The sequence below is a fragment of the Trichosurus vulpecula genome, chromosome 3 (assembly GCF_011100635.1).
Source record: "Trichosurus vulpecula isolate mTriVul1 chromosome 3, mTriVul1.pri, whole genome shotgun sequence".
In the NCBI taxonomy this organism is placed as follows: Eukaryota; Metazoa; Chordata; class Mammalia; order Diprotodontia; family Phalangeridae; genus Trichosurus; species Trichosurus vulpecula.
The window spans coordinates 177724226-177745224 of record NC_050575.1 but is presented as its reverse complement, the minus strand read 5'-3'; the positions used below and the strand labels follow the sequence as shown (position 1 = coordinate 177745224).

Here is a 20999-nt window from a genome sequence, read left to right as displayed (position 1 = left end):
CGTGTTTGAAAGAATCTGACTCATAGGATGAGAAATTAGCAGAGGAGGGATCATTCTTTGCTCTAAGCATGCTAATTTTATACTGGAAGACAAGATGGACCCCTGCTGTCTTTTTGAAAGCCCAATAACAGGTCTGGAGATAAGAGTGGGAATGTGTTGTGGAACCATCAGGTCTCTCAGAGTCCAATGATGGGTCCTAGTTACTCATCTGACTTTGACCTTGCCCCGTATTATGTTTGCTCCTGGGTGTAGAGGTAGCCCAAGGCCTAGCTGCCTCTGGCTGCTAGCCTGCACCTAAGCCTTGATCCTTTCGCTTTCATACCCTCCATTAAGTTCTAGTATTTCTCTGGCCTCACTTGATTGCATCTGGAATAATGATTTGGGAAGTGGGGGCTATGAACTAACTTAAAAGCTCTCACAAATCCAGGGGCCAACTCTGAGAGACAGAGAGAGAGAGAGAGAGAGAGAGAGAGAGAGAGAGAGAGAGAGAGAGAGAGAGAGATTAGGCCCTCAGGTTCTTCTTTCACCTGGAAGCAAGGATTGAGGGGTGAAGCTGGAGGGAAGGAATAGGTAGAATACTGCTACTGATTTGTATGGTAACTACAGCCATGTTTATTACAGTGGAGGTAGATAGTGCTATGAGCTCTGGAGTGTAGAGCTACTCTCTTATAATTGAATAGCTCTGTATGAGGGCACTCTGTACAGTAATTGTCCCCCAAATTGCGCGCCCCAGATTGAGGTAATAAATTCTGCCAATAAACTGAAGTTTGTTGTAACATACCCTATTCAATTCTAGTGGCTCAGAAAAGCCTGATCACAACACTCCAAGAATCAGCTTCCAGATGAATAAATGAGGGCCATTAACTAAGATTTAGTATCAGGCAGGTACAGCTTGACCATCCAGTCTTCCATATCTCATAAATTTAGAGCTGGAAGACACCCTAAAGTTCATGTCTAGTCCAGGAGTTCTTAACCTTGTCCACGTCATGACCTCTTTGACAGTCTGATGAAGCCTGTAGACCTCTTTTCAAAATAATCTTTTAAAATGTAAAACAACAAAGGAAAACATTTATATTGAAATGCAATTATCAAAATATTTTTATAAACAAGTTCATAGACCCCAGATTAAGAACTCCTGATCTAGCCCAATACTACCTACTCCCTCCACTTCAGCCATTTTATTTGTAAGAAAGTTGAGCCTCAGAGAGATTAAGTGACTTGCCTAAAGTCTAACATACAGGAAGTAAATGTTAGAGCTAAGCTCTGAACCCAAGAAGGGTCTAATGGAAAGAGCTCTGACTCTGGAGTCAGAGGACCTGGGTTCAAATCCTGCCTATGATGCTGACTATATGTGTGACCTTGAACAAGTTACCTGACCACCCGATGCCTCAAGTTCCATATTGGTAAAAATAAAAATAAAGGGGGTTGGAATAGATGGCCTCTGATGTTCCTTCTAGCTCTAGATCTAAGGTCTCCTGACTTAAAAGCCAATGCTTCATCCAACGTACCAAGCTACCTTCCCTCCCATCTCGAGAAACTGTGACCAGTGACACCATCTCCTATAGCAAAAGTTCTTATCCTTTTTTTGCCAGAGATTCCATGGGCAGTCTGGTGAAGCCTATGGGCCCCTTCTTAGAATAATACTTTTAAATGCACAAAATGAAATATATAGGATCACCAAAGAAACATATCTATTGAACTACAGTTATCAGAGTATATATGCATGTGCATATATATAAACAATAATCAGAATACATACTTACCTATATGTGTGTGTATATGCATGTGTGTGTGTGTGTGTGTGTGTGTGTGTGTGTGTGTGTGTGTAAAACACAAATTCCTGAAACCCATGGAAAGATCCTCTGCCTCCATTCCCCTGTGGCACAGGAAACTCACTGCACTCTCTGAAATGCCTCAGTATTCAGGTGCTCTAGAAAAGGGAAGGAATGGGACAGCTAGGTGGCCTAGTGGATAAAGCACACAGCACTGGAGTCAGGAGGACCTGAGTTCAAATTTAACCTCAGACACTTCACACTTACTAGCTGGGTGACCTTGGGCAAGTCACTTAACTCCAGTTGCCTGAAAAAAAGGCAGGGGGGGAAAGGAACAAAAGAACCCAAAGCTGAAGTACCAGACAGAAGCTGACAGAGTCCATGGGGGAACTGAGCTGCCCAATTATGAATGGAGGGTAAGATGATCAGGACACAGGGAGCTCATTCCCAACAATAAGAGGGCAAATTAGCAATAAGAACAAGTGGTTCCGATGCTGCCAAGACGCCCAAGTCTTTGGGAATATGGCATTCTGTCTTCTCTAACAAGGTCAGCTCTGGGAAGGGCCCCAGCAGGTTCACATTAAAGCCGCTTAGCAGCAATTCCCTTACTCCATCTGGGACCAAGAGCTGCTTGGAACAGGTCCGAGTTACTCTTGTCGTCACCGAGGAGAAAGCAATTTAGTCCCTGTTGTTTTGTTGTTCATCCTTCAAGTAATTTACTACAGCTGTGATTGAATGGATCACCTCGACCTCGAGCTCACCCGGGCATGCACGGGAGGCAGGAAGGATGGCAGGCAGCTTAATGGACCAGCCATCACTAACACTTCAGTAGGGGGAGAAATAGACTAAGCCAGCTGTTTTGCACAATAAGGCTCTAGTTTATTTTTTACAATAAAACTGTAATGAAAGTTAAATTAACAGTGTAAAATATGTAATGGTGTGTACCATAAAGGCTGCTGACTAAATGCTGGGGCAGGGCGGAGTTTTAAAAATTTGTTAGGTTTTTTTCCCTCCTGAGGATTTGATAATTTGTTTGTGATCATATAAAAGCAATGCTGTTATGAATTTAGCAAGGACCCTGATGGCAGGGATGTTATAAGTGAATTGTGCTGCATTTGCAAATGATTAAAATCAAGATCAGCATTTTTCACATTAACTTGGAAAAGCAACTGCCCTGTTTCGATGATGCTGTCAACTTGGCTTTTTTTTTTTCAAAAAATGAAATAAAATAAAATGTCTGTAGTGAAGGGGAGACGGTGACTTTCAGAAACAGTTCAGCAGGCATTTTCTAGGGATGGATGATGAAGTTCCTAATTGCTTCCATGCCAAGGCTAGGGAGAGTGTCTCCCATTTAGTACCTCTGCTTTATAGGGTCTCCTCCCCGGAGCCATAAACTTTTAACGGTATTTATAATTGACTAGCATCTTTAAACAAATGCAGACCACAGCAGAAACTTTAATAGATGCACCAGGTTTCGTAGAATGGCTGAATTTAGTTAGCATGCTATTAGCTGGTGATTTTGGAGGGGGTGGGGAAGGAAAAGAGTTTCCTTTTTTTATGGTGTCACTCCCCCACCGTGGTGAGATTAGGTTGTGTCAGCATTTGATGCAAATCCCTTTTCTCCCAACTTTACAACCGGCCATAAACTTTTGTGGATACCTTAGTCTGCAGAGTCCTAAGTCAGGCCCTTGCCCCCAGGACTGCTGACCACCACTGGTCATATCCTCTGATAAGGCTGTCTAGGAAGTCAGTCATTCTTTGACAACACTTTTTCAATGATATTCTGCTGACTATTGCAGAGTCATAGATCTAGAGTAGAAGGGGCTTCATGGGTCATCTACTCCAGCTCCCTCATCTTACAGTTAATGAAAAACCAAGGCCCACAGAGTCTAAGTTGCTTGCCCAAGGTCATACAGGTAATAAGCATCAAAGGAAGGATTTGAACCTCTCTGGTCCTCTGGTTCCATGAGCTCTTCCCATTATATCATGCCTTCTTCTGTTGGCAGCAAAGTTGTCATCCATCATATAAGATTAGAGATCTTCTCATCCATTGGCATAACTAATCCTTTCCCCTCTGATGCCTGAGATTGTGGGGTTTGACAAGTGGTCCTGTGCACAGGCCATTACTGTCTGGTGGTGATGAATACTTCGTGTAACCAGTACTCAGATTAGTTTACTCCCAAATGTAGATGACAGCAATATGTAAACATAGATTTACATAATGAACCATAAAGGCTTAATGGACTCAGTAGTATATACTGCACATCTTTTAATTGAACAATTTACCTGATAGCTCTGAAGATTTCAACATTCTGGTCTTTGAGGAAAACAGTATTATGCACAATTGGAAAACTGAGTCTAAATGCAGTTTAAAATGTCATTTTATTCATGATTGGGAAAGGAGCAAAGAGTTTCATTAAGGACACAAGTAAAAGCATTTTCAGATCCAATCAAATGGCTTCATCCCAAAGTGATAGTTCATCTATTTTGTATTTTAGTTCCAATCACAGATGAATCTATTTTCTTTTTCAAGACAAGGTCCCTTTTCTGTCTTGAGCCCTGGCACCAGACTCAGCTATACCGTGTGGCCCAAGCATATACTCTGTCCTCAGACCAAACCCATTGGGGCTTAGTGAGAATATGAAGCAGCCGGTTTCTGTCTAATCACTGGGGTTCCTGGGGGTCTGGGGCAGATGTTGCATATTCACTAAATGAGAACAATCTGTTGCAGAGTAGTTGTGGTGGGCTTGGGTAGATGGGGGTGGGGAGGAGAAGAGGTAGTGTGGAGCCACAGCTGGGCTACTATGGGGTAGCTTAGAGGGTATTGACTGATGGGTCCAGGATGGAGGCTTTCAAGAAGCAGCTTCATTCTAGGAATTTTATCTTGAGTCTGATAAGAATGATCCAGAAAGTGTCAACCAAGAACAGCTACCAAGGAAATTCAACCATGGAGAAAGCCATTGTAGTAACAGTTGGGGAGCTAGGTCAGCATGTATAGGTTCAAGGGAATTTAGGGAACAGGGAAACCAGAAGTTACTCCAAGAAATAAAAGACCCCCATTGAGAGAGAAGTCACTACTTGATCTCACTTGGTAGCTCAATCCATTTTTGGATAACTCTGAGTATTAGGAAATTCTTCCCTATACTGAGATGAAGTATATGTTTATACCCCTTCCAACTCCTGTCCACTAGTCCTAATTCTTACCTTTGGGCAAAGCAGAATTATTCTTCTATGTAACAAGCTTTCAGATCATGTAATCACAGGACAAAAGTTAGAAGGGACTTCAAATGCCATCTATTCTAACCTTATTTTGCAGATGAAGAAATGGACACCCAGACTTATCTAAACATGACACGTAAGGGTTATAAGCATTTATACTCAGATCTTTCGACTTCAAAACCAGTGTTCTTTTTACTCTTCATGGGATTTTCATTTTAAAAGATGTTAACCACCAAAGAGAAAATCCCAATTGAAGACGCATTAGTCCAACTATGCAGCTGGCTTCCCCTTAGGCAGAATCAAGCTAATTGCATCACATTGAACTCTAGATAAGGCCCTGGAGGCATTTTCACATTACTGTCCTTAGAGTTTACTTCTATCATAGCTAGAAAGACATCTTTCAAAAAATTATCCACTAGTTTAATTTTTTTAAGCTACAGAAGTAAGAAAGGCTCATAAAGAATAGAAAGAAGATGAGGGAGAGTTAATAATACTTTAACTATCTGTCTCACAGTATTATATCGATGGTTAAGTGAGATAATGGATATCAAAATGCTTTGTTACCATAAAGACATAAGCTGCCATTTTAAATTTTATCATTATAGGAGGCAAGGTGTGATTATTGGCCCCATTAGACAGATGATAAAACTGAGGCCCAGAGAGGGGGAGTTAAAATAAAAAATATTCTCCTGAGAGAATAGGAGCCTCTCTTCCATTCTTCATTGTGTTACCTACTTAAGGATTTTTTCCAATCAATAGGCTATAACTAGAGCAATTTTGCCTGAGAATATAGAGAATTCTAGGGAGAGAAAGAGGTGTTGAGTCACAGTCCTCATTTAATCTGGAGCAGGAAGTCAGGTAGTATGCACAGAAAATATCTCTGGCCAGAACCAGCTTACCAAGGAGAATATGCTCCAATCACCACTAAAGTCATCTGTCCTCTCCCTGATTCTCTTCTAGTGAAGATCAGTAGCTGATGGTCTCCCTCAGTAGAGCTGGAAGGGAAGCTCATGCTCCCTGACAATGATACTTTAGGGAACACTTATGAATCCTCCATAGGGAGGCTGTTCTGCATGCGAGGGTTATGTGGGTTGTAATCTTTGGGGGCTTGCGAAATATGGAAAATTGGTGGGGGATGGTTTGAAGGGCATTGGCCAGCCAAGACAGGACTGCATATTTTAAGAGACAATATTATGCTGGAAATTCTGGGCTGTGGGGATCACAGGTGGAGAGTATCAGGTTCTAACTCTGACAAGGAGATGCTTCCAGGGACAGGAGCCAAAAAACCAAGATCAAGGAGATGTAGGTGTAGGGTGCACAATCTTGGCAGGTGTCAGGAGGCCAGGTCCCAATGCATCTAATCAGAGGCAATCTGGAAAGCATCGAATCAGGATCCAAACTGAGAAGAGAAATACACTGAAGTCTAACACGGGTGGTGTTCAAGAAGCAGGGTGATTATGTCAGTGGCCAAATGTCATGCTCGTATTTCATGATCCATAAGTTGCTTTTATGTGCAGTGTTATTATGTCCAAAATCACATTACTAGGTGGCAGAAGATGACAGAATTAAAACCTGCAACTCCTGGCTCTCAGTATAGTGCTCTTCCACGTAATTTAGTGTGGGGTAATACGAACACCACTACGTTTGCAGTCAGAACACCAGGGTTCAAATCCCTAATGCTCTGTACTGTTAGCATGACCTTGGTCAAATTATCTTATACTTTTGGGCCTTTGTTTCCTCGTCTGCAAAATTAAGGGCTTGTACGGAAGAATATCCAAGGTCATTGCCAGCTCTAGATCCTATAGTCCTATGGACCTCAGTTTTCTCACCTGTAATGGGAAGGAGAATGCCTACCCCATCCCCATATATCCTGGCCATGTAGTAAATAACTAGGCATACTGTGTATGCTAGAAGTGCCCAGTTAAAGGAAGTTCAGAGTGACAGTGAACCTGTGAATTGCTAATAAAGCAAGCTTCTATCCTGGATACTGGCCATTGGATCCCGGGCATTGGGTGGATAGACTCCACTGCTATATCTGGAATACAACTACCTCATCTTCTCTTGCAGAAATTAGAGAGAGCAATATACACGTCCACCCATACTCGCTGTGTTTGAGCTTACCAAACCTTCACTACACTTTTTTAGGTTTAACTTCCCCAGAATGGTCTTGAGCAGAGAACCTGTCCTATTTCTCTTTGGTGCTCTTTGCCACTCACATTGAAAATTAGACAAACCTTACTCTCCATAACCACCCCCACACACACATACACACATGACACATACACACACATATCTCATTAATCACCGTCCCCATCATCCAATCAATGAAGCAGCAGTCTTTATTGGACATAAACTGCATGTCCCAGGATGCTCTAGATGCCGAAGGAGGTACAGGAGATTTAAGGCATCGTTTTCACCTTCAAGGAATGTATAATATAGTTAGGAAGGCAAAAATCACTGGTAGGAAGGAGGAATCAATGAAAGAATAACCTGTATGTACCAGCTGTAAGTGTGAGTTCAAGAAAAAGACATCCGCTTGGACTGGAGAATCAAAGAAGGCTTCAAGGAGGAAGTGAAACCTAAGCTGCCATGTAAACAAACAGTCTCCCACAAACATTATTTTACCAACAGGGGATGTTCAATAGTCATACTCTGGCTTTGTATCATCATCATAATAGTTATAGGATCTGAGCCCCAGAGGAGTTTGTAAGATCATAGGACTTAGATTTGGAAGGGACTTTGGAAGACATTGAGTCTAACAATGTCATTTTACAGATGAAGAAACTGAGGCACATCAAAGTTAAATAACTTGTTTAAGGTTACACAGATATTAAGCATCAGCATCAGTCACCAAGAGTCAGTTATTGTCACTAGCCTGAGGGTAGATTCTCTGATTTCACAAATCCATGACGTCAAAAACATAGACTTCTTTTTTTCCTTCTTTTTCCTTGAAGCCAGGTCTCCCTGTCTCCAAGTGCAGTAGCCGCTCACAGGCCAGTCCCAATGCTTATTGGTCCAGAAACCTTCACCTGTGCTATTCACCTCTCCTTAGGCAGCCTAGTGGCCCTCCCCTAGTGGCCTGACTTGTCTGATCAGGACACCTGAACAGCTTTTGCCCTACTTCATTTCAGAACTCAAGTGATCCATCATCACCTTAGCCTTCCCCAGTAGCAGGGATTACAAGCAGGTGCTACCATGCATAGCAAAATCATGGACTTTCAAGCTAGAGGTGACCTTAAAGATCATAGGGTTATAGATTTAAAGACAGAAGGAGCTTGGGATCGTCTAATCCAACCCCTTCCTTTTACATTTGAGGAAACTGAGGCCCAGATAATTTCAATGACTGGACCAAGGTCACACAGGTAGTAAATAGCAGAATTAGGTTTTGAATCCAAATCTTATCATCACTAATCTATCTCTCTTGACACTACACTATGCTTCCATTCAGAGAAATTGATGAAGGCGGGGATCATTTTCCAGGTGTTTGCAAATCTTATGTCTGCAGCCCTTTTACCTGCTATCAACTTTCTGAGGTTTATCAGCCTGTTTCTCAAATTATACTGTCATTTCAAATACCATCTAAACTTTTGGCCTTCTAAATCAGAGACATAGATGATGCTGACCAGCAGCTGCAACATAAGTCTCCAGATCCCCAGAAACTTAAGCTCTTCCCAGGGCTTTTTGCAAAGCATGTCTGGAGGCGGCTTAGTGGGTAGGGCACTGGGCCAGGAGTCAGGAAAACCTGAGTTCAAATCCACTGGGATGTGTAAGTCACTTTACCTCTGTTTACCTTAATCCACTGGAAAAGGAAATTTTCTTTTCCAAGAAAACCCCACACAGAACCACAAGGAGTCAGACACAGCTGAACATCTGAACAACAACAAATTGGTGGGTTACATATGAGATACCTGAATATGTATTTCTCAAGAGTGCCCCTTGTATGCCAGATCTATGTTGAAAATCTGTATTTACACTTTTCTATAAAATGTGTGCTTTAATACAAGAAATAGAATCTGAATACACACACACACACACACATACACACACACACACACTCTCTCTCCTAGACTATTCTATTCCAACACTAGCTTTGATGTGAAGGATAGAGTTGATGGTCCTGCATTTCTGACACTCTACAACAAGAACATTTGTTCCGTGCTACATATCCTTGGTTCCCTCACACGTTTCTTTCCCTGGACCCCTCATATTACCTTGGTAGGAGAGGTTCCACCCTGTAGTACACAGCAGCTTTGGGGCTCCTGCTGAGCCCATTGTCCTGCCTCTGATTTCACTTTCTATCTTCCAAGACATTCTGTTTCTAATCACAGTCTGTTGGTCCAGGGGATGGTTGCCAAAGCCATATCCCATCCTAACTTTCTTTATCCCACCTACCAAGGACACGACTTCTAATCTCTGCATTTTGAATACAGCTGTTCAGGGCTTTGAAGCTACTGGGGCCAACGTCCAACAACAACAGATGGGTATCAGGCAGGAACCAGGCTTTATTAGCAGCTCTCCTGAAGACTGGAAAGATTTGTGGTATGGATGATAGTATGTGGCTCCCTGAGTATCTGGGAGTCAAATCCAAGCTAAACGTTAGTAAGTAGACTAAGAGTGTCCTGGAAAAGCAACAGCAATGATGATAGCTATAATTTATTTAAAACCCCCAAATTTATTTATTATCCTGACCCTCACAATACCCTATAATTTAGGGGCCCTTATTATTTTACAAATGATAAAACTGAGGCTGAAAGAGATTAAATGACTTGCCCAGGGTCATAGAGCTAGCAAGTGTCTGAAGCAGGATTTGAACTCAGGTCTTCTTGACCCCAAGTCCAGGATTGTACCATGTTGGCCATTTTTTGGCTCAGTTGCTACCTTCAGGAAGGGACATTTGCAGTTCCCCATACCCTCCAGAATGTGTGTATTTGGTGTGAAGGTCTTAGAAGTTTTACAAAGGAGAAGATCTGAAAAAATGAAAGGAGCCTGCCAGCTTAGATAGTGGTCATGCATTATTCAAAGAAATGGTGAGCAGGGATAGGGACAGGAGGCCACACAAAGTGGGGGGAGGGGCAATGTTCATGGGATCATAGATTTAGTGCTGAAAGGAACCTTAAAAGGCACCAAGCCCAAGCCTCTCATTTTTAGATCAGGAAATTGAGGCATAGAGAGTCTAAGTGAACCACTCAGGGTCACACAGCTAGTGGTATTCTGATGTGGGATTTGAATTCAGATATTCCTGGTTGCAAGTGCAGTGCCTGATCAATATTTTTCACTTGGAGCCTTTGGTTTCTGCCAGGCATAATCTCTTAAGACTCAGGCACCTTAAGATCTCTGTTGCTGAAAGTGCATGGTGCAGTCAATAGGGTGCTGAACTCGAAGTCAGGAGAACCTGGGTTCAAATTCCACGTCAGACATTTATTTTTTATTATTAGTTTTATTTTTCATTTCACTTCCCTGTGCCTCAGTTTCTTCATCTACAAAAAAAGCAGGAAGGTAAATTCAATAGCCTTTATGGTCCCTTCCAGCTCCAAATCCGTGGTACTATGATCCTTATGCTAGGTGACAAGAATCCTGCTTTAGAGACAGAAATGGCTAATTCCCAAGCACATCGCTATGCCCACTCATATTCGTGCCTTGTTTGTCTTATTGCCAGGGAAAATCAGAGAAAATGCATTAAGGTGTTGGATTTATTGTTTTCTCCTTAACAGTAGGAGTTATCTCCCATCTTACCTGTTTCTTTTTCTTTTCATTTTTAACCCTTTTTCCTTTTTGGGGGACCTAGGTGTCCTGTTCCAGGCTGTGTTGGACTGGGACATATCAGTGGCAAGTATGCCTCCCACCGCAGTGCATCTGGGTGTCCACTGGCAGCCCGGAGGCAGAAGGAAGGATCACTTAATGGCTCATCATTTTCCTGGAAATCACTGAAGAATGAGGGGCCCACTTGTCCCACTCCTGGCTGTGATGGCTCAGGTCATGCCAATGGGAGCTTCCTCACACACAGAAGGTAATGATTCACCTACAATCAGAACTCACCATGCTGGTCACCATTGAATCTGTTGAGAAGGAAGGCTACATCATCTGGGGGGAGGGAGAAAGGGCGCAGAAGAAAGCAAGACTATCCAGCCCAGGGCTTAACATCAGCTGATCTGTTTGTCTACATGTGTGGCCGCTCACATCGACATAGAAACAGAATACCCTGGGGGTCTCAGATCTTTTCCTCTTCTCTGCAGAAATAAGCATTGGTTTCTCAAGGGTAGAACTCTTTCCTTATTCCACAATTGATGACAATTTGAGAGCAAAATAGCCATAACTGGCCTGGAGGAAGCTATAGAAAATTATAATGGGTTTCGAAAGGGAATGGCATTTTTCTTCACCTGGCATCTGCTACATGGACATAAATCATCCTTGATTTAGAAGTGTACACTTTACTGGATTTTCAAATTGTAATGGAAAATTTTGGATTTGATGAAACAAGAGGGGAAAAAATAAGCCCATGGGCCAATAATCTCCCTCTTTACTCAGAAAACATGATTTTCCCCATGGTGCTTAGTCTCACTTTAGGTCACTTTCTAGAGAAAGAGTCCTGAGGACTTCCTGTTTTCCAATATTTCCCAAGAGTACATTGTCTAAGATGCCTTCCTACCTTAATGCCCAGTCTCCATTAGCACACAACTTTAATAGAACTCTTGCACATTGAGAATAAAGGCAAGGGGATTCCTGAAAAACTTTCAGGTTAACCTTTTCATATTTTCAAATTTGACTTTCTGTGACCAGTTTAAGTTTTAGAAGAAACCAAGAGAGTATCAAATGATGTAAAAAGGAATTCTGGATCTGACTTCAATCACTACTTTTTTTCTTTATCTCACTTTCTCTATCTGTAAAATGGGCACATGCACATTTGTTACTGCAAGCTACTCAGCTCAGAGATTTCATGCCATGCCATGATTTATTGTTGGTAATGACGCTCATATTTTGTAGAAGGAAACTATTCCATATAAGTACTAAATTGTTAACAGGATCTCATATAAATATTAATACTTTGGGACCTTTTAATTAATAAGATACAGTGATTCCTAGAAGCCTGTCTCTGAACTAGTTTTTCCTTACTACAAAACTCTTTGGGTTGTTTTATAAATTAAATTTTATATGCCTATTAACTGTATTCCCCACTCCACCAACTACTGGAGACAGACCCAGCTATTCTTTGATTTCCTTGTTCCTTTGCTAGTTATCAGTTAACCTGATATCTAATATCTAGTAATTATCTAGCAATCTGATATTTAATTTCCTTAGATGATATGAAGTGCTTTTACGTGCAATGTTCTTATGTCCAAAATCACATAACAAGGTGGCAGAAGATGGCAGGATTAAAACCTACGACTCCTGGCTCTCAGTATAGTGCTCTTCCATGTAATTTAGTGTGGGGCAATACGAACATCACTACATTTGCAGTCAGAACACCAGGGTTCAAATCGCTAATGCTCTGTACTGTTAGCATGACCTTGGTCAAATTATGTTATCCTTTTGGGCCTTTGTGATAAAGATCAGTAACTATAATTTTAGGAGAAAAGTTCTGAAGCCTCTTTACATAGACTTTCATGAAAACTGGCATATTCTGTGCCAGCATAGAGAATGCATTAACCAGGCTCTCCAAGTTCCCTCGTGTTCACATGGATTGGTAACTATTCCGTGACTGTTTCTAACTGTAAATACCATCTCATTGGCAAGTACGCATTTCCATCCGAAAGTGCCATCTTAAACATCTTAAACAGCCCCTCCCCAGCTTGATTCAATGTCATTGCTTTCATTTTTAAAAAAGCTTTCACTGAAGCAGGAAGATGTAGTCCCCCTACATTTCTGCATGGGATGGAACTGTCTTCCCTTACTCCATTTCCTGTTGAAGCAGGGATGTACAAAGACCAGAACTCAGGATTTCCCAGAGGGCTGAACATTCTCCCTGGAGAATGCAGTTATCCCTTCCACATCATGACTTTCCCCATTACGGTTTCAATATATCACAGGTCAGCGTAAGAAATTAAATGGTAATTTGGGGGGAGTTTTTTGGAAGCCACAGACAACATGTAAAGGCCAGCAGACAACACAGAGCCTATGACCAAATACTTAACCCAAATTTTACAATAAGGTACTATAAACACCCCATAAAAGAAAAAGAAAAATCAGATTTCTTCTCTGGTACAAAGGGAGAACCAAAAAATTTTACATGGATTTTCCAGAAGGCAGGGGTATCACACCCTGGTGATGTGGAAGAAATAAGTAATTTGAGATAATAGGGCTAGCCCAGATTCTGAGTCAAATAATGAGAAGACTCTCAGAGTGGTCCCCGTGGGATCAAGCTCAGTATCTGAGGACATCCCCACTGGACCTGGGATTAGAGTCTCAGGGCAATCCCTCAAGGACTGGGATCAGGCCCTTAGAGCAAACTCATGGGAGTCAGGTTCCAGTTCTTGTCACACTGGAGATCAGCTACAATTCTTAGAGAGTTCTCACTGAAGTAGTGATCTCAGGATGTTCTCACTAGGATCAGTAAGGCTCTCAGGGTAGTATCACTAGGATGATAGATTCAAAGGGTTGGAAGGGAGCCCAGAGATCAGTTCTTCTAACCTTAGCAGGAATCTTTCCTGTAACTTCCCTGACAAGGAATCATCCAGCCTCTGCTAAAACATAGAACAACATGATCTAGAAAGTCCCAGAGCTCCAAGAAGAAAAAGTCAGACCAGGGAAAGTTAAGTCTTACAGAATAAAGTGAAATTTTGAATACATCTCTATTCCTTCCTCATCCCTTCTCTATTTTAAAAATTGGGACCTTTGCCTATCCCCAAGCCTATAACATGTCTCCCATTTTCCGTAATTTCTCAGAGATCCTCAGTTTCCAAGCTTATGCTTAGAAATCATATCCAAAAATCCTTTCACTACTCTATGATGTAGTTCATCCACCTGGACCTTTTGACTTGAACTAATTGGGCTTGGATTTCAATAAATTAATTAATTAATATTTAAATTCAGTTAATCAATTAACCGGTTTTTGTTCTTTCTTTCCAAGTATGAAGATCATTTTTCCTGGTAGATGAAATAGAAACAAACATTCCTTATCATCTTCTTTTTTACTGTCTCTTCCTTGATCTTTTTTTTCTGATCCCAGCATTGTCTTTTTTTTAAGTCCCTTGTGTTGTCCTTAGAATTTATTACCATCCTTGGCTCATGACAACAGAGAATCTTTTAGTTAGAAAGAGTCTAAATGCTCACCTAGCGGAGGAGTCCAACACAAGGCATGTAGCAGCAGCCACAATACTCCTAAGTGTGCCCTAAACCACATTAAAATGTAATCGGGAAAAATTTAACAAAACAAATAAAATTACAATAGAACATAGAAAACATGAATATGTGGTCCTAAGTCAACATGTGGCCTACAGGGATTCTTATGCATTGTCAGTTCCTCTTGGAACTTAACATTACCAATCTAGTACAACTAATACATGAATAGAAGTTCACTCTACAACATTTTCAGCTAGAGGTCATCCAGCCTCCACTTGTTCCAGTCATGGTAAACTCACTACCTCTAAAGCAAGAGTCTTAAAATTTTTGGTGTCACAAACCTCTTTGGGAGTCTGGTGAAGTCTATGGATCCTCTCTCAGCATAATCTTCTTTAAGTGTATAAAATAAAACATATAGAATTACAAAAGAAAGCAATTGTATTGAAATACTATTATGAAAATATTTGAAAAACAGGCTCATGGAGCCCAGGTTATGAAGCCCTGCCTAGTGGAAACCCATTCCATTTTGGGATAATTTTTAGAAAGTATTTCTTTACTTTAAGCTGGGATCTGTCCCTTTGTAACTTTAAGCCTCTGTTCCTATTTCTGCCCTGTGTGGCCCAGCAGAATGAATCCAATCCCTTTTTCCCATGTGAGTCCTTCAAATATTTCAAGACAGTTATATCCTCTAATTCCATTATGAAGGTTAAGTGCCTCTAATTTCTTTAACATATCTGTCAGTAGCTCAGTCTTCAGTCTTCTGCCCACTCTCATCTGGACATGTTCCAGTTTGTTTACATCCTTCCTAAAATGTGGTGCCTGGAACTAAACACAATATTCCATATTTGCACTAACCCAAACACAGAGATTTTATCCTTCCTTATCTCAATGCAGCCTAACATCACAAAAAAAGTTTGTTTGGGTTTTTTTTGGTGACTATTTCACACTGCTTATTCATGCTGAGGTTTCAGCCTGATCAAACACCGAATTATTTTTTGACATGAACTGTTGTGTAGCAATGACCCCCCCCCAACCTATACTTGTTACTTATACTTACAAAATGAATCTGTTGATTTAGTAGATAGAGCACTGGGTCTAGAGTCAAGAAGACCTGAGTCCAAATTCAGCCTCAGATCCTTACTAGCTGTGTGAAGTTGGACAAGTTACTTAACTTCTAATCTGTCTCAGTTTCCTCAACTATAAAAAGAGTTAAAAATAACACCTACCTCCCTGGATTATCCTAAGGGTCAAATGAGATAATGTTTGTAAAATGCTTAGCACAACGCCTGACACATAGTAGACACTATATAAATGCTAGCTATTTTCATCATCATCATCATCATTACTGTTATTGTTATTTTGACCTCTTAGTAAGATTTTGTATTTATCTCTACTACATTCTTCCCTATTAGATTTGACTTATCAATGTAGCTTGTTGAGATCCTCTTGGATTCTGACTTTGTCGTACAATTTATTAGCTATTGCTTCCAGCTTTGCGTCATCAGAAATTTTGAAAAGTATGTCATAATTACCTTTATCCTAATTATCAATAAAAATCTTAAACAACAAAAGGTGAAGAGACATCATGGGGACACTCTATGAGAGGCCTCCCTCTAAGCTGATATTGACCCATTAATGATGACTTTTGGGGTCTGGTCATTTGGGCTCTCGTTCTGACTCCCTTGAGACCACATCTCTCAACTTTGTTCGTAAAGATAGCATGAGAGGGTTTATCAAATGTTTTTCAGGAATCAATAATTTTGACAATCTTCATCTTCAGTTACTTATTCCCTTCTATATCTTGTATACGTCCTATTAAAATCTTACCTGGTTGATTATTTACCTATTTAACAACATGTTTCAATTCTTAGATCATAGAAATCAATTGTAACTGCATCATCAGAACCTCATCCTTAAACATCTTCAAAGGGATTGAGATTCAGCCTCCCTCTTCTCTTGAGCTGATTTATCCTTTAGTCTCAGGTCATAAGGGCAGGTAGGTAGCTTAGTGGTAGCTGGGCCTGCAGTCAGGAAGACTCATCTTCTTAAGTTCAAATCTGGCTTCAGACACTTACTAGCTGTATGACCCTGGGCAAGTCATTTAACCCTGTTTGCCTCAGTTTCCTCATCTGTAAAATGAGCTGAAGAAGGGAAATGGCGAACCACTCCAGTATCTTTACCAAGAAGACCCCAAATGAGTCACAAAGAGTTGGATGTGACTAAAAACAACACAACAACAGCTGAACTCACACCATAGGATCCAGCTCTGAAATCTGTTCTCCCAAACTAGAAGTCTAATACATATTAGATAGACTATGTCTGATATTCTCCTTATTTATCATTAGTTCTGACTACATGATCATTGCCTCCCAAGGTTCCTTTCATCTTTTCTTTACTAACTAGCTCTTCCCTAATGGTCAGAATCAAATCCAGGATAGCAGCGTCCCTCACCATGTTCTTTAAACTTTAGAAAGGTAAAACTATCAGCAAGGCATGAATTTCAGCTGCTCTGCATTTAGCCAAGAGAAGCCTCCCAGAGGTGTTTGAATAGGTGAAGTCATAAAATGAAAAGAGATCTAGAAGAGTAGTGGAGGTGAAATTTGAGCTCAACTTTTCTGCTTCCCATTCCAGAGCTCTTTTCTGTTATACCGCACTGACTGCAGTCCTCCAAGGTCAATCTACCAGGATGATCTCAGAGTTTGTTGCAACCTAGGGCTGTACCAGTACTTGAACAAGACTACCTTCTTGCCTGCTATTAGCCCCAAATTGATGCTGCCTCAAGTTGATTTCTTGGGGAAGCCAAAATATCAGCTGCCAATTATTCATGCTCACTCCGACTCTGTTGTGTTTTCCTGACCTTGCTCTGTTCACCCACCATCCCTTCCATCTATCAGGCCATTCCTGCCAGGGCTTAAACCCTCAGCCTCATGAGCACCTGCATGGACTCTCCCTTCTTAGACCATTTCCAACACAAACCATCTCAGACCCAAGCACCCTACTCAATTATTCTCATGCATCCCCCATAACCAGGATTCTCCTTTGCATGCTGCTCTGGACAGACTGAGATACAGAAATGCTAAGTAACCTGCCCAAAGTTATACAGGTAGTAAGTGACAGAGGTAGGATTTGAACCCAGCTCCTCTGACTCTTTTTTTATAGCTGTAACACTTTCAGTTTTATTGATGTCTTTTGTTTTTTATTCCCACTTCATGAGAGGTAGCTTGTAACAAAGTAAAACTAATTATACAGTGACTTCATCTAAACACAACTGCAATATTTCACATCTATACACCCCCACCTCTCTATTTAAAAAAAAAACCAAACAGATCTATTTTCTCTTCCTTCCATCCTCTACCACATTAAAAAAGAGCAAAACAAATTTCTTGTAACAAATATGCATAATCAATCAAAACAAATACCCCCCCAATAGCTGCATACTATACACATAGATGTCTATATGTCTTTGCATATATATATATATATATATATATATATATATATATATGTGTATGTATACACACATATGGATGCATATAGGTGTGGGTAGGTGTGTCCCATTGCCCTGTCTCTAAATCCAGTGCTTTTTCCCCCATTGTAGGGCACTGCCTCTGCTCTTCCAAGGTAGAATTATCAGGGTGATCGCAGAGTTTATTACAGTTCAGTGATCCTGCTCCTAGGTGAGAAAGGAATCCCCACAACACAGCTGACAGTGGTCATTTAGCCCCTACTGAAAGGCCTCTCATTAAGGGACATTCACTGTGAACCAAGGCAGACCATTCTGCTTTGGGACAGCTTTCATGTTTTAGGAAATTTTTCTTGACACTAAATCTACATTTGCTTTTTTCTAACTTCTACTCCTTGTTCCGCAAATAGAACAAATCTAACACATCTTCCATGTGATATCCCTTCAGATATTTGAACACATCTGTCATTTTCCCCCCTGAATCTTCTCTTCTCTAAGCTAAACATCCTCAGTTCCTTCATCTAGTACTTATATGACATGGTCAAGGTCCTTCACCTTCCTGAGTGTTCTCCTCTGGATCCTCTCAGCTTAGCCATGTTCCTCTTAAACTGTGATGGCAGGAACCCCAGATGTGGTCTGATCAGGGCAGAGTACAAACGGCTATCATCTTTTTATTCCTGCAGGCTATTCCTCTCTTCCCTACATTTATTTTCCAGTTTTTCTGTTTTTATTGTGTATGTTCTGGTTTACATATAATAATGATTTAACACTAATTTACATATAATATTAAATATAAGCTCTTTGAAGGTAGGAAGTTTTTTGCCTTTTTATCATATTCCTAGCACTTAGTAAAAGTGACTGACACACAGTGAACACTTAATATTTGTTGGCTGATTAACAAGTAACCCAGGATTACATTAGTTTTTTTTTTCACCTTCCTCTTCACTCTGATGACTTAAGCTGGCAGTCCACTCAAACCTTGAGATCTTTTTCAGAACAACTGCTATCTATCCTTGCCTCCCCCATCTTATATTTGTGGACTTGACTTCATGCATGCAAGTACAAGACTTTACATTTATGCCTACTGAGCTCCATCTTACAGGATTCAGCCCAATGCTCTAGCCTTTCTAAAGCCTTTTGGAACTTGACTCTTTTATCCATTATGTCAGCTGTCTCTCCTGGTTTTGTAAGCAGTGTCCCTGGCATTGGGCATCAGGTTCTCAGGGTAGTCACACTGACTAGAGGCCTTCAGGGGATTCCCATTGAGATCAGAATCAGAATCTCAGGGCCTTCTCCCTAAGGTTGGGTTTAGGTTCTCAGGATACTATGTGGGATAATGACAGGAAGCCTGGCATAATGGATGCAAGATAAGACGTGGCGTTAGGAAAACATGGATTAGATTCCCACCTCAGACACTACCTAAGTGACAGTGGGCAAACAGCTTAACCTCTCTGAACCTCAGTTTCTTCATCTATAAAATGGTGGTACTCATAGTACTTACCTCACAGGGTTGTTATAAGGGCCAAGTGAGGTAATATGTAATATTATAATGTAATGAGGTAATAATAATATAAAAACACTTTGTAGACTATAAAGCAGCTTACGAATATATGGTGTTCTACTAGGGTGATGACAATGATGTTCCATGGTGGCCTCAATGGGATTGTCTCAGGGCTTTTTCCATGGGACCGAGGTCAAGCCCTGAGGATTATCTCCCTGGTTTGGGGGTAATATTCCTAGGGCTGTCTCCCTGGAGTTGAGCTCAGGAGGATAGAGACATATTCATGATGACAACTTTGTGTTGATTTATTCCTAGTTTGTCAGGCTGTCCCAGAGCCACTTTTGCGGGAAAGAAGGGAAAACTCTCAGGGGATGAAATTCTCGGCACAAAGTTCAAGACCAGTGACGGTAAAGACCTTTATGGCATGGCTATTCTAAAATTTAATTGTTCATTATGTACATCAGTGTGTAAGGGCCTAAACTGCTAATTAATTTATGGAATTATGAAATGGGGAAGGCATGCCCAGCTCTTTGAGTCCTTGCAGGGAAAGACCATGATGGCAGCAAGAAGTAAGACTTTGATGACACTTTAATAAGGCATAGAAGAGGTGAGGTATGGGGTTGGGGCAAATAGCACGGAAAGTACAGAGACAAATGGTACAAAGTAGGGGGAGGGTAACAGAGGCAGACATCATGGGGACAGAGATAGAATGATAGAGGAAGGAGGGCAGTGTGGGGACAAGAGTGAGGAGGGGAAGAGGCACAGAGAGTAACTCACATAAACATAAATTAAAGTTGGGGGCACTCAGTGGCATGGACCTAAATGGAGATGGAAGAGTTGTGGGGAGTAGGGGTTTGGAATCTCTTTTTTATAGTGTTTTAATAGAGGACAGACTAACTCTTATCTGTGCTACTTTGGGTCTAGTTCATTAACATCCACATTATCTCAAAGTTATCAGCAACATTTGGTGTTCCTCTGGTCTTACTACAAATGTGTGGAACTTACCTGAGATTTACATATCATATGATTGAGCATCCCTGACAGCAAGGCCTAACTGGCTTCCTCTGATTTAGTGTATAGTCAAAGATGTAATTTTTAGTTAACCTATGCTACGGTTTGCAAATTATGCCCCTTTGATCTTTCATACAGTTCTACACAATTTCTAGGTTCCTCCTTGCAATCTTACTGCCTGCTATTGTTTGTTTATACTAGCTACTTATAAATTTACTTATTATACTGACTCAAAGGATAAGAAGGTGGTCAGGCAGACTAGAACAAGATACACAGGGCCTAGGAAAGGCCTCAGGCCATAGCCTAGTGTCATATATATGTATTCGGGAAAGAAGAGAGTAAGCATGGCATAGGGGATACAAAACCAGGTCTAAATCAGGAAAATCTGGCTTCAAGCTCCCACCTCTGACACACACTGGCTTTGTTGCTCTGAACAAATCGCTTAAACTCTCAGTGTCCCTGGCAACTTTCTAAGATTATACATTGCTGAGCAGGGGTTAAATCTGCTTTGGTAGAAGGCATTTCCCCAGGAGTTCCCAACATGATATTGAAATCATAGACCTGAACAACAACCACAAAATAATACACTCTATCTGACAAAATTCATTATGAAGAAGTAGATGCTTTCCAGGAGATAGAGTTCTCCCAGTGGTTGAGGTGGGTTAGTAATAGAATTGACAGAGATGTGATTATTGTTCCATAGCTAGAGGGAGGTGGAGAGGTTTGGACTAGACATGTGATTTATTTCATTGGTATA

The 20999-nt window shown here is 41.0% G+C and overlaps 1 protein-coding gene across 1 annotated transcript in view; it reads left to right on the top strand.

The window, feature by feature from the left end:
- Window positions 1-20999, top strand: part of MYT1 (myelin transcription factor 1) — a 194660-nt gene that overhangs the window by 161134 nt on the left and 12527 nt on the right. The window contains exons 18-19 of the mRNA XM_036750731.1: window positions 10777-10998; window positions 19547-19638. Of these exons, the coding sequence (XP_036606626.1) occupies window positions 10777-10998; window positions 19547-19638 (314 nt within the window). The remainder of the gene's footprint in view (window positions 1-10776; window positions 10999-19546; window positions 19639-20999) is intronic.